Below are 14520 nucleotides of genomic sequence, written 5' to 3' on the forward strand. Positions count from 1 at the left end.
GGGCTCCCGGGAGAGCCAGCGGGGAGGCGGCCGCGGGGCTGCTGGGCAGGCGCTGAACGCAGGCGTTTTGGTGGGGAGGAGCGGGCGGGCAGCAACTGGTGGAGGTTGCAGCGAGTGCGGGTGTTGGCGTGGAAAAGCCCCGCGGGGGCCGCTCTGCTCTCATACCACGCTGCCCGGAGTGTCTCTGCCTTTGCCTCGCTCCGCTGTCCCCTCCGCAGCCTGTCCCCAGCCCGGGCCGCGGCCCCCGCTGCGCTGGGCGGGGTGGCCCAACAGCGTCTCCGTTCTGAGCTGGTTTGGAGTTGAAACCCAGCGTTACCTCAGCCCGGCGGATCCGGTACTACAGGCGGGGTTACTGGTTAGGGCCCTGGGCTGGTTTGGTACCGTTTGCTGGCTGGGATGGCACAAGTGACATTCCGTGCCTCAGTTTCCCTTCATAAAGTAAAACTGACTTCCAGTGTGAAGAATACTGATGACAATGGAGAGCGCTACAGAATTAGAAAACAGGGCTGCTTATTATCTTAATAGTGTTATGAGTCAAATTACTTGTCTCTGAGGTGTTTGTATTTCTGTACAATTTATAGTGTAACTAACAGTAAGTATAAACACTTGATGTATCAGTATTATAATAATATATGTCAGTCCTCTGATAAAGATGCTACACCTGTATGACTTATCTCAAGTTCTGAAAGGTCTCACAGGTTCCTGAGACATGCTGCATGTTAGGCACCGAGGTCTTGTGTTGATATTATTTGAGTTCTAAGTATCTGTGCTGCTTCAACATGCAAATGGGAGGGGGGGGGGGCTGCACTGGAAATAAAATACTTTGATAAAAAAATGTAAAATATAATTAAATATAGTGTAGTCTAGGGGGAACAAAATAAAACCGTTGAAAAAGCTGTCCGTGGTAGTGTTCCAATGCCACTCACGTTGGTGAAACTACCATGTCAGGTTTCATTTAATATACAGCTGTTAAATGGACTAACCATCTTGTTTCACCTTTCTCCACCACTGCTGGATTACATACCTTACTTCTTTGTTCACAGGAAGTTCATGAAGTGGATCATGGTCTTATTAACCAGCTACTTGCTGATTCAGAGGAGACTCTTAATTCATGCACAGAGAAAATGCAGGGTCCTGCTCAGTATAGCTGGAGTGCTGACTGGAGCTTTTGGGTAATGTGATTGAGCTCTCTGCTAACGTGGCTTTAATTTATAAATATAATACCTGTCTGTTTTAATTTGCATATGTGTGTATATGTACAAGCTTTATATCCACAGTTCTCAAGTTGCTTTGTAGTCATGAATTACTAAAGTGTTCTCCACCCATGTAGTGAGGCAGGTAATTTTATCATTACTGGCTTACTGAAGTGTAAGGTGAGACTAAGAGGGGGTGAAGTTGTTTATCTGATGTCTCAGATCAAGTTAGTGACAGATCTTGTGGCTTCTCTGCCCAATCCTGTCTCCCAGGTCCTGGCATGAACCCATGCCAGTGTTTCTTAGGCCTATAGAAATACATTTTTGATGCTCTGATGCTTTTTAAGCATAAGGACTGAATTTTGATTCTTGGTGGTGGTTGGTGGTTCTGAATTGCATTCTTAGTGTTAACTTTTGTCAAGTAAACATATTTGTTTTCCACAAGATTAAATAAACTTCCTGTGTTTTCTGTAAGAATTGACTTTGTGAATAAAAAAGGCAGAAAATAAGTAATTCAATTTTTTTTCTTTCTGGGGAAATGCCTGACTGAAAGCATAGTGTGTAATAAACAATAAGTGCCTATTTCAGTACTTTTCTTTTGGTAGATTTTTTTTAAATTCCTTGAGAGAAGGTGAATGTGTGTCTAGACTTGGAGTGTATATTTTGCTGTTAATTTGGTGCATGGATTGTTATTGTTCGATAGGGAAGGAGACCACGTGTGCATGGAGCCACAGGCAGGGTAACTGCTGATCTTGTGGGAGACACCGAGTGCCAGAGCTGTGAGGAAGGGAGTCTGACTCAGGTTCTGTATCAGGTGTCTCAGTACATCCCTGTGCTTCAGCTCATAGAACATCATCTGGTCCACTGTGTCCTTCTCCTGATGAGGTCGTCACAGTGTTCATTGTGCTTAGCAGGTGAAAGATTGAATAACTAGTGAAGGCCAGAAAGAGTCCATGGCAGAGCTGTGAGCAGAAGCAGGGGATCAGATTTTCCAACTCCTTGTTTATAAATCTAGCTTGTATGTTTTCACTCCTCTTCACAAGCAGATGTTCTAATGATCAGGACATCTGGCTTTGCATCTCAGGCCATAGGATAAATCCCCTCCAAATGCATGTGTACTCTTAAAAATGCAGTAGTAATCTGGAGCCAATGGAATGGGACAGGACTAATAAAATCCCAGCAGGTCATAGACTTGTGTTGCTAGAGTGAGTTCTTAGGGTGTTCAGTATTTTCTTCACTGTCCCTACAGGAACAAGGATGATCCAGGGCATCCTGCCTGTGCCCAGCTGCGTGTTGGTATTTGAGTCGATAGGAAGTCATGCTGTGCAGGCAGTGCAACTGGCAGCTTGTTAGGTGGCAGATTGGATTGTGTAAGCTGGTGCTCGATGGTTTATATACAACCACTAATGCAGGTGGTATTTTGTGAGAGGAATAACCCTGTTCAGGTCTTGGTGTCGGGTTGTTGGACCTGCAGTTAACAACCCAGTGTTTCCTTGATAGGCCTGGTGATTTAAAATAAAGTTATTAGAGTATTCTATGTGGAGAATGTAGATGTGCTATTGGCTTTGCACTCTTAGGTTTGAGACGTGCTGAAGGCTTGAAGTTTCTTTTCAGGAGAGTGGGATCCTTCAGTGCAGTCGCAGCTGCTGCATGAGGTGTTTTTCACTATGATTAAATGATTATCTTCTGTCTTATTTGTACTCCAAGACCTTAGTATGTGTTTGATGTTGGTGTTTATCTGGCTCTGCAAACATGACCTTGCAGTTAAAACAAACTAATTGCACAAATACTTTCCTCTTGTAAGATAATGCTGTGGCTGGAAATGTTGTAGCCTTACTGTCTGTCACTGATTAGTTTTAAAAGCTGTACCAGTCTGCTTGCAGGAAGCCATGGTGCTTATTTTCTCAGCCTCAAGGCAACTGAATTGTAAAGCAGCAAGAACCAGGGAGTCACAAATTCGAGGTGAAAATTAATTAATTCTATGTAAAATGTTATGTCATTGGCATCTCTCCTTGCTCTTGACAGAAAATGTTTCAATAACTTGCATGGTTGATGATCAGCTGCTGACTATTAAACCAAATTGTTAAATCTCCCTGAATTCTGAGTCATAGTAAATGTGTAGGTGACAGCATGGAAGGCAGCCTGTTGCAGTGTGTGAAGTATGTGTCACTAACATTTGACAAAGGTGATCTTAGTGTCCTGTGGCAGGTGGGGACCTGTTATGCTTGTTCCCACTCTTGAGTCAGTAGAATGGAGGAATTGGTACAACAGCAGGACTAGCCTCTGGTAGCGTCCGGGGATCAGCTTTGTTGCCAGGGTTATTTGCTTGGAGAGGTTGCATGTTTCCAGCAACTTAGGTTTGCTCCAAGGGTTCATTTCTTCTGAGGGTGATGTACTCTTGTTTTGCTGATGATAGAAACCAGATGTGGCTGTTAGAGCCTGACTGGTTTGACTTCAATTTTTCATGGATTGAGTGGGAGTGGGCAGTTGTGCCATGCCTCTGGAAGTCAGGCCAAGTATCATGCATGCTCAGTAGGTGCTGTGAGCGCATGTAATTAGCAGCAGGCTAGGGTTGGCAGCCTCTGGGATACAATCTCTCTCCTGGCTATGGTGAGTGGGGAGAAGGAAGGGTAGCTGAAAAATTATCGGGGAGGGAAGAAGAGTATCCTACTATGTAGAATTTTTCTTATCTCTTAAAAAAAAGAACACTTTGGATATCTTTATTGAATAATTTTGAGAAATAATTAGTTTTCTCTGTTACTGTAAGCAATTCTTAAATTGGTAGTATTACTGACTGCTATTTTTAAGGTTGACGGTGTGTCATGGAATATTTTTTGGTTTTTGTTTTTGGATTTTTTTCCCCCCCACCGGGGGGTGGACAAAGCTGGACTTCTGTAAACTCACTGGAAGAAGAAAAAAAGATTGCTTACAAACTTAGTCTCAGGGCTTTCTCTCTCCACTGGAAATTGTAAAGCTTTTATCTCCAGTTGATTAAATAGTCCTAGTTTTGGCAACTGCAAATAGATGATGGAAGTCAAAGATGATTGGAAATTATGTTATGTCTGGAAGCCCTATCTCAGGATTCTGAATTCACCTTTTTATCCTTTTTTATGCCCTTCATACTGATAAATGGTTCAGTTTAATGTCCTTGGAAGAAGAAACCTGTGAAAGCCTTAAGTATATTCCTACCATAGTGAAGAAGGTAAAGGTGAATGAGGAAGCTAATGGAAAGGATCCTTGCATCAAAAGTGAGGGTGTTGTATCTGGGAACTCTAGTCTGTGTTAATGAACAGTCAAAGAAAGTTCATGTGTCCACAGTAAGAAGAATGCCCGTGAAAAAAAACCTAAAAAAGTAAGTCCTTCCCTTGGAATGAAAAGGTAGGTGGAATGAGTGGAAATCAAATGCGCATCTCAGAAAATTGCTTGTATCTGGGAGGCTTCTTTAAGAATTTGAAAATGTGAGATATCAAGGAAGTGCTGAAAAAAAGATAATAAAAAAGGCTTAAAAACGCACTTGATTGGAGTGTAAGTTGGATGCCAGTTTAAAGAGTTGGTCATTGTGAAGGAGTTTGAAAATAGAGGCAAATAATTGATACAGTGAAAATAAGCCTTTTACTTTTCATAATATAAAAGCAACTGAGGTTGCACAAGATGAAGAAAATATTTTTACATGCATTTGTCTAGTTTCTACAAGAACTAGTCTGTGAGTGTGTGACAATATGTATGGCAAGAATACAGTGAGCATATATGACTCAAACCTGCACAAGGAGGGATGCAGATGTGTATCACAATTTGGAAGATAATTTATTGAAGCACAGATAGAAATTGAGGCACTCTGGAGCCCAAGACAGGTAGGGTTAAATGAAATATTTATTGTATCTATAGTTGTTTGAATCTTCCTTCCTCTGAAGACTCACACCATTCTTGGAATGGCTTACTGGGCTGGTTGAAGTGGGAATTGTTTTGGAGGCTGGTATTTAAGGCCTTGTGACAGTAGCTCTCTCTTACGTTGTATACTTGGTATGTTGTTTCTTCTTATCTGTGCCTCCAAATGTTTGGGTTGTGGAGGAGATACATCAATTCTCTTGACACTGGAGGAGGATTTTTGGCCTCCTTATTATTTGCTGGTATGAAGCAGTCTGCTAAGGAGGATGAGAATTGGTTAAATTAATTGCTATAGGTCTACAAAGAGAATAAAATCCTTTAGGCACATTAATGCTGCATTTTGGTGTTTTGTTGGTTGGGCTTTTGTTTATTTGTTTGGGTTTTTTTTTAAATGTCCTAGCTTTAGTACAAATAGCTTTGCTGTAGTTGTAGGACTGGCATGTTGTTTGTTTACCTGCCTGGAATCTCCAGAAACAGATACCTTTTTTCAGCCCTGTGATAGCCCTGATTATACAGCAGCAGTGTTTTAACCTGGTAGGAAGACAGACTGCAGTTCTAACCAGCCCTTGAACATGGGTGATTATGCTAAAGGGGTTTTCTCTCTTCTTTTGGTGCTGGGAATGTCTTTAGTGCCGTTGATGCAGCTCCAGACTGAGCACTGAGGTAGACCTGGTTGACATAAAATTTCGACCAGTTCTAAGCAAAGACTGCCAGTGGTTCCCTGTCAAAATAAGCTTTTGCCAGCTGCAGCAGTAGATAGTTCTATATAATATAATACACATACAAATTAGTCTAGAACCTGAAGATCAAGTATAAAAGGTCAGAAAGAAAATACTTCAGATTTGTGTGATGTACTTTTTTTTTCTAGCCACTGGGAGAAAAAACATAAGAAAGGCAACATGGTTCATGGGAGTTGGAATAGTGATTTCCTTTTAATGAAAGGGAAGTCCATAAGTCGCAGAATGAAAGCTTTAAAAGTCAACTGTAGAAGATGGAAAAAAGATTTTTTAAAATTTTATTTTTGGCCTTAGTTGTTCATTTACAGCTTGTATTTCTGCAGGTAGTGGTGTAGCGCTGTCTTTTTCAGGTCTGCTGTGGGTGAACCACTTGTATATAAAGAGAGGAAAGAAGACAGGTAGAAAAAACTGTGCAAGATATGATTGTTTTGTGGTATATTAAGTCATTAGCAGCAGCCCGGAGAAGTTTTGGGGCAATTGCTTGGTGAGTGCCACTTTCCATAGAATTTCAAGTGCAGCAGGGCTACTGGCAGGCTTAATGAGATGACCAGAGTAATTTATAGCAAAGCCGTTTGTGTAATTGGCCACAGTCACTCCTGCATTATTATCCATGTAGTGTTGTGGTTTAATATGCTGCTTCAGGTTTTCACTGTAGTCCTGATTGAAGGTATTTATGTCTCCTTGTACGAGCTGCTACAAACTAAATGGCACCAAGGGGAATTACTTCCATGGTGATTGTTTCCTTCGCCATGGGTGATTGTTTCCTTCACCATGCTGTTTCCTGATCCTTGTTTGGGCACTCTTACTAAACTTAAGTATAGATCAGAGATGCAGTTCCAGAGGGATAGATTTTACTGGCAGGGTAAGGAGGGAAATGTTCAGCTGAAGGGTGCTGTTCATTTGCTTCTGTATTTGTCCACTTTGGCATCAAATTATCTTGGTGGGACTTTGTTGCAGGTAAGGAAGTTGAGTTGAGACGTTAAGTCTTGTCGTTTCTTTATTGTGTAAGGCATTTTTCATCACCCTGAAAACATCTGGATTTTCCCTGTCTCTGTTAAATGGATCAAATAGGTCTAAAGGCAGGCAGTTTGAACTTTTTTGTATTACCTGGGCAGCCTGCAGTGAAAGATAGGTGAAAAAAACAGATGTCCTTAACCAATAACATTGGCTATTTGTTTCATACACGTGCTATAAAAAGAAATGTGAGTCAGATGAAACTGCTGTTCAGAAAGGAATGTATTTTGTTATTCAAAAGGAAATAATCTTGACTGGGCTTTTAATTGCCATTGCATCATAATACTTAGTACACTTATGGCTGTTGAAACCTGGACAACATAGTTACAAGACTCAAAATTAGCCTGGAGAATGGCAGATTGACTTGAGCAAAAGGGTAACTTTGTGCTGGAGGATGACAAACTCACTTCAAGTACAATTAAGTGTTAAGGTAGTTCAGAATTCACTCAAACACACTTGGTTTATTTGTATTAAGTTTGTTTTAGAAGTTGGTGTATCACAGGACTTTGTAGTTATATTTTGATTTACCCTTTTCCTTTTTGTTAAATCTTCATGGGGTAGACAAAAATTACTAAAATAGAACAAAAAGAATGCTTGAATGCTTTATTTGTGAAGTCAAGAAAGTAGATACAGATCCACAATTTTCCCCTAAAATGAGAAGGAGTTTGGCAGTTAAGAACCTTGTGAACTTGGCTTGTGCTAGTTCTGGGGAGGCAAGATGAGATGTGGTTTCTGGTCAGGGGCATTATAGGAATAGTTTTACTACCAGGTTCAAAAATGTTATTGCCAGCTAGGGCAGTGTTGATGAAGATGCTGAATAAATCTGAGATTGGGACACCTTAGCTCTTAAAAGGAGTTTAATTTCTAATTCAGAACTGAGGAAGATGTTTGTCCATGGAAGTGTCCAAAGCTCTTGAACTTTTCCCTTAATTTTTATATTTAAAGTCTAAGTGTTTGTTTCATCCAAACTCAGAGGTGCTTGATGGCAGTTATATAAAGAATTATATTTGAAACTGAAATAATCAGCCTCCTTGCTAATTGCAAATGTCCACACTCAGGTGTTCAATCAGCTGCAGATGGTGTTCTCTTATAAACAGGAAATGCACTTAAACAGTCTATGCTAATGCTATTTTTGAGACCTGAGTCACACTGGTACCCAGGCTCTGGTAAGGCCTTTCTGAGATCACTTTGAATCCTCTCACTGGCTTTCCGATGGAGATAAATTGTCGGTGAATATTTTTCTGTATGGATATACTTCCCAATATTTTCCTGTTCTTTTCAGAACAGGAAGATTCCCCATGATATATCCTGTCTTTGCTTTGGGAAAGCAGAAGTGTTACCTTGTTTTTCTGGTGAAACCAGTTCCTGCTATTTACCTATGTAGCTGATCTTGACAGCAGAACTGCAGGTCCTCCAAAGCCACCACCCAGCGAGGTCCACAGACGGCTACTTACCCTAGCCAGCAGCCGGGGCTGCAAAATGACTGTAAATACAGCCTTTTTTGTTCCATTATCTTCTCCTTTCAGACTTTCAGATTGAAATCGGAGTGATTACAATGCCTTGACATGCATTTTTCTGTTTCTTCTGTCGGTTTCCTCAGTAGGGCTGTGCTGGGAGAGGGCTCTCTCTGCTGCTGACTCCATGTAGTCAGTTGTGGAAATGCAGCAGACAGGTAAGGCAGATGGAAAGGTAGAGCCAGTGTAAAGAAAGCAGAATAGGTGCACGGCTGCTGTTCCCCTGTCAGAGCAGACAGAGGTCTGTTGGGCATGCAGAACCCTGTATCCCTTGCCTCAAAGTGCCTATGAAGAGCTGAGCTCTGGGTGGTTGGTAATGTACACATTTTGGGGAATTTGGGTATACATGAAGCATTCCCTGATGTCCTGAGCTCCTGCTCTGAGCTGCTCAGCCTGACTTAAAACAGGGGACAGTGGCTGAGTTTTGATTTGTCTCCATGCTGAGCTGCCAGGTGCACATGTACTCTTCAAGCTAGTTCATGGATTGTAGCCTTCAGCAATGCAGGGGAGGGATGCTAGGCATTAAGTGCTTCTTCCCAAGCTGGTGTTTCCCTGGTGATAGTACTTTTCCTCTGCTATTCCCTTTGGGACTTCTGAGAACTTGAAGTGATTTATGCTACTGCAGTCTGCTTCCCAAAATCAGTTTTGGTGATGGTGGTTTTAGATCGGAGCTGGGCAGTTCTTAAATGTCACCCCTGCGTAAGTTTTCTTTGCCCAGTTGCTGCAGTATTTGTGTGCTGTTCTGCAAGGCTGGGGTGTTTCAGCCTGTTTTCCAAGCCAGCATGCAAGCAGAGGCTGGCAGAACGCTAGCTAGCGCTGCTGGAGGCTGGCCAGCACCAGCTCTGAGCAAGTGGGTGAGAGAGGGGGGAGCTGTAGAGGCTTTGGCCAGGGATTTGTATGGTTTGGAACAGGCTGTAGGCAGCTAGAGGAGGTATGTGTAGGGGATGTGTGTCTTCTGACTTTACATTAGCTTCATGCCTCAGTCAGTTTTATTCTGAAATGGAGCATATGCTTTGCTCTGCACTGTACGTGGCAAGCTTGAGATTTTTATCTCCAAATCAGAGTTGTTATGAAAGTACATTGGCTTCACTGTTAAAATGCTTTAAAACACTTACTTGCAAAAAAAAAAAGTACTGAATACTACAGAACCATTGCTTCAGAATAAGCAGAGGATATTCTCAATCCAAGGTCTTGTTTTTCAGGAAAAAAGATACAGTACTAGTAATGGCAGGAGGCTTTCTTATAATTGATAAGAAGGTTATCAGTTTGTTTCCCAAGCACCTTCAGCTGAACCCTGTTTCAGTGAAATGGGAAAATGAGCTAATTCTGGTGTCACCTTGAAGGAGAAATTTGTGAGAGTTCCTCACATGTTCTAAACTGAAGTACTCTGTTACAAAAGTCTTCCCAGTCTGTTCTACTGTTTTGGTTTGTTGGGTGTTTTGGGTTATTTTTTTTCAATTTGTTTCGGGCTTATTTTTCCTTTTTTTTTTTTAAGAACATGAAAAATGTAATCTCTGACTGGTTATGCAACTCAAAATTCCCAGAAGAAATACCTTTATATTTTCACCTCTAAGTCTTTTAATTTTCTTCTTGGGAAGGATGCCAGATTTTAAAATTCTTCACAAAAATGTTACCTTTGTTATAATTATATAACCTGATGTTAGCAGCATAGTATTTCATAGGATGTTAAATTTTCTTGTCTGTCAAAGTCATAACCGTAACAACTTTGGTTGTGGATTTTCTAGGCTGTTTTGATAGTCATATAGGTGAAGATGAAGCATGAGACATTCATTCCCTCTCTTGGAAGATCACTGTGACTGGTGAGGTGTGGGAAATGACCAGGCCTTCTGTGAGCAGTATTCCAGCTCAGCCAAGTTAATTTTCTACATGGGGAAACATTTGTGATCAGGTCTCCCTGGTCAGTAGTTGACCAGAACTGCTTTTCAGGAAAACAGGCTTTCACCATGTGCCAGGTCAATGCTGGCTTGGTGAGACTGATGTCCATCTCACTTGGTGAGAGCTGGGCTGCTCCTGTGGGACACAGTGCTTTGATGTGCTGTACCCAGTCTACAAAATAAATGGAAATAGGCTTCCTTTTAGAATCACCTCATTCAGTCACTTCCTTGATGCTGGGTGTCAAATGTTTTCTGAGTGGGCGTCCAATATTTCAGCAGCTCTCCATAATGAAGTAGTTTTGAGGAGTTTCTTTCTACATGGATTTTTGGAAGCTCCCGGTGTTGGTGGTAAATCATAATCTGCCTGACATGTTCAGTGTGCCTGCCTGTCTGAGAACTTGTGAGTACTAGTTAATAGTAACACTCATCTTGGGAGAACTAGGGACTCTGTCTTTAGCCTTGATTATGGGGGCTCATAGGCTTAAGAAACCAAAACTATCGCCCCTCACTCCCCTATTCACCCCAACTTTCCCCACCCCCAACCAAACTAACCCCTGGAAGATACAGTAGCTAGAGTATTTGCCAGTGACCTGTCTTTTAATATCCTTTTCTTTAAACTATACGTACTGTATTTCCAACAGAAGAAAGACATACTTTCGCCAAAGTTCTTCTGGGTGCCACTGAAGGAGAATGCTGTTGTTTTTCTGCTCAGTCACTAAGAAATGTTAGAGTTCCTTTCTCCTTCAGCTTCCACAAAGAAGAAGGGGGCTGGGCCACAGCAGTGGGAGCATAATGGCTTTAGTGCACAGCCCTGTGCATGCCAATGGCCATGTGCTTATGAGACTCCCCTCTCCACAGGTAAGGGTGAAGGAAAAAAAGCATATAACGAATGTAAGGAAAATAGCTGTAGCTCCCTAAACATTTCCCCCTCCCACTGTGACTAGGAGCTTGTTCACATTTCCTTGAGAGCATGGTAACTTTTGGAAAGCAGGCTCCTAAGGAATACAATGTCTGAGCAAACCCTGGCAACAGTTGCTTGGTTGCCTCTCATGACCTATCAATTAAATACAACTGTGTGGATAAGCAGATGTGATCAAATATCTCCTTATTAAAAAAAAAAAAAAAACAAAACAAAAACTCCCAAACACACACAACACCCCTCCCAAAACCAACAAAAGTGAACCAAAATGGACAGTAAGTCACCCTAAGTAATGTCATGGTCCTGTGAGTGGTTCTTTCCCCGTGTAAATTAAATGCTTTTGTCCTTCAAGAGGGAAAAGAACATAAGTCACTGCAAGTAAAGCTTTTGAGTACTCAATGATTGAAAATTGTTCCTAAACAGTTTTTTTTTTTGTGATTTTTTTGTCAAGAAGTGGTTAGTGAAAATAGATCACTGTAACAGAGTAGATCTGAATTGTTTGTGTGACAAAGTGAACCGAAGAAGTCTGACACTTCCAACGTACAGCCTAGTGCTTGGTGTCAGGAGAATTGGGAAACTGTGCCCTGTAACTGCAAAAAGATAAGGCAGACTGGCAGTCATGTGGATGTGAGCTTTCACTGTGATTCTGTGTCTAAAAACAATCTGTGATTCAGATTTATGTTTGTGGTAATTCCTGCAATGCTATATCTAGCTTTCAAGAAGGACACTGAAAATGAGAGGATTCAGAAAAGCCAGAAGAATAAATCTGAAAAAGAACAATCTTTTTGCTGATAGGCTTGAGAAGCTTAATTCCTACCTCAGAAGGAGATATGGAGTAACTTGCTTACCATCCAAAAATAATTCACACAGCAAAGATGAAGTTAACCAAATATACTAGCAGAAGAACTATCCATAGATAGGATGGACTTTTACATCCAGAGTAACTTTTAATTTAAAAAGGTAAAATATATATTTTATTTTTTTCCGAAGAGAAATTTGGTCATTGCAGCACTACTTTTAGAGCCGGAGAGCTGTGGCTTGTGTATTATAGATTAGATTGGATGATTAATGATCTTTTGTGGACTGAAGAAATGGCTGCAGTGGGATCAACATTTCTGTGATGGAAAGGCTTGTCAGGCCTGGTGAGAGATCATCTCAGTGTGCCATAGGAAGTGTTCCTGTGTTAATAAGGGAGTCTGCCTGAATCTGTCCTGGAGTATTTGAAGTCTCAAGTTTGTCTGCCTTACACTGTTAAATGAGGCTTTTATTCAGGGCTGTTAACTTGGTTCTCATCTCCCCTGGTGAGGCTCTAATCTCAGTGAAAGTGGGATCTTAGTATGTTTTGTTTAGGTTCTTTTTGGGGTTTTTTTGGGTTTTTTTGGTAGGCTTTGGGTTGATATTTTTCCCTACTTTTACTTCCCTATTTTTCTCTAATCAGGTATGTTTAAAGAACATTTGCAGTATAGAGGAGTCTTGTATAAAATCCAGACTTCTCTCTGACTGGGTGTTGTTCTTCTGGAGACTCTGTTCTTTTTCTTTCTCCTGATGCTAAGAAGGGTTTTATTATTCAGTAGAAACACAACAGCTTTTGCCAGAATGCTTAATGTTTGTTTTAATATGCTAATGTAAGGTTAAAATGTACTTTTATCCTAACCTTACTAATACCTCCAAATTTGTTTTTGACCATGTCTAGAAATGTCATAGGAAAGTGCAGGTCTTTGGGGAATAGTCAGATGGTCTTCTATTTGGGGTTTAGAGTTAGTGGCTTGGATTTACATGTTGTTAGACAGAGGAGCAAAGCTTTTAGTTCCTTGGGCCATATTTTGGTGGTTAAGTGAGGCTTCTGAGCATAAAAGAAATGGTAGTTTGGGCAGCTTGCTTATAGGCTTGTTTGATTCTGGGACCCTGAGCCTTGTGGTGATAACTGATTCTGAGACTGAAGCTCAGGGGGAGCTTCAGGTGATATGAGAGTTATTACCCTACTGATAAGTTCCATTTACCTGTGATCTCAGCTGTTGAATTCAGAGCTGCATGTCACAACTGTAGAATGCAAATTGTCAGGTTACCTGGGTTTTGTGGTGTCTCAAAACAAAGGGAAAACACTAACAAAACAAATGCAGAGTTATTGTCGTCATTAGTGATTGTTAAAAAATGTGCACATCATTCTGCTGTAGTTGATTGCTTATTTGCATGTTTAGTGATATCTGCAATCAAATAATTTCCTAATGATTAGGATTTTTGCTGTACTCCTGGGAGAAGTTGTTGCTTAATTTTCCTCTGGAGTTTGTTGCTAAATGGCTCAAATTGTTTGCAGTGGCTACACTTTGAAGATGTAAATGTGCAGGGAATCTGGTTTTTTAACAGGCTTCTATCCTATAAATAACTCAGCTTAGTTCTATTTAAGTTTACATATTTTTTTCTGGAACATGACTTTAAATAGTTGAACCGTCCATTTCCAAACAAGGTATGAGAATCATTTGGTTGTGTCTCCAATATCTGGTTCTTCCATAACTGTCTTCTGTAAAAACTTTCTGGTTGTCACTGAAAATGGTTTTCTGTTTAGCTGTTTTACAGGTTTCTGGAATATTTGGTGGCTTCAGATGAAAAATGCTAATAAGTTGTTGGCTGCACTTAATGATTTCCTTGGTGATTAAATATAGCATGACCATAAATGCCTAGGATTATCCTCAGGCCAAGTGTTTGCCTGATGATTTATAATTAAACTTAGAAATGTGTATGTATTAAAAACAAGTTGCTGTTTTCATCTTGTGAGTGCCATGCTACAACCTGTTTTATGCCTTTCCTCTTTTTATATTTGGTGCTAGGTTTTGTAACTGAGGTGGTAACCTGCTTCAAATGTTGCCACATGTTGGACATTATAGTAGAGATTAGGAGAGATGCTTTCATAGAGATGTCTTGTTTTCTTCACTTAAAGGAAATTGAAATTGCCAATAGTGTTAAAATTGCCCCTCTTGTTTCCCAAGTCTGTTGAGGGATCTCTTCTCAATCACCAAGCCACCTACTGAGTAGGTAAAAAGTACATATTTAAGTGAGCTAGTTTTCATGCAAAGTAGGGAAAAGATAAGGTTCAAAAGTTTCCATGTGCTCACATTTTTCTGCTGATTAGATAAGGATTCAGAGCAGACTCTACTGAAGTGTCCTAAGAGTTCAGTAGAAATCTACCATTAATAAGGTTTTCTTATAGTCCAGTCACTTGTGACAACACTTCTAAATGCCAGCAAGGGTTTCTAAGACAAGCTGTAACAGGTTTTATGCTCTAGAAAAATTTCAGTTCTAAGTAACACTCAGTATCCTGAGTCTGGATTCTTGGAGCTGTTGAACTGGCTGATTCAGGCATTAATA

At 40.7% G+C, this 14520-nt stretch overlaps 1 protein-coding gene across 1 annotated transcript in view; it reads left to right on the top strand.

The window, feature by feature from the left end:
* Positions 1 to 14520, top strand: part of GRAMD1C (GRAM domain containing 1C) — a 53215-nt gene that overhangs the window by 2785 nt on the left and 35910 nt on the right. Inside the window, exons 2-3 of the mRNA XM_031056704.1 lie at positions 219 to 334; positions 1044 to 1172. Coding sequence (XP_030912564.1) covers positions 219 to 334; positions 1044 to 1172 — 245 coding nt within the window. The remainder of the gene's footprint in view (positions 1 to 218; positions 335 to 1043; positions 1173 to 14520) is intronic.

This window comes from Geospiza fortis, unplaced genomic scaffold (genome assembly GCF_000277835.1).
Source record: "Geospiza fortis unplaced genomic scaffold, GeoFor_1.0 scaffold1, whole genome shotgun sequence".
In the NCBI taxonomy this organism is placed as follows: Eukaryota; Metazoa; Chordata; class Aves; order Passeriformes; family Thraupidae; genus Geospiza; species Geospiza fortis.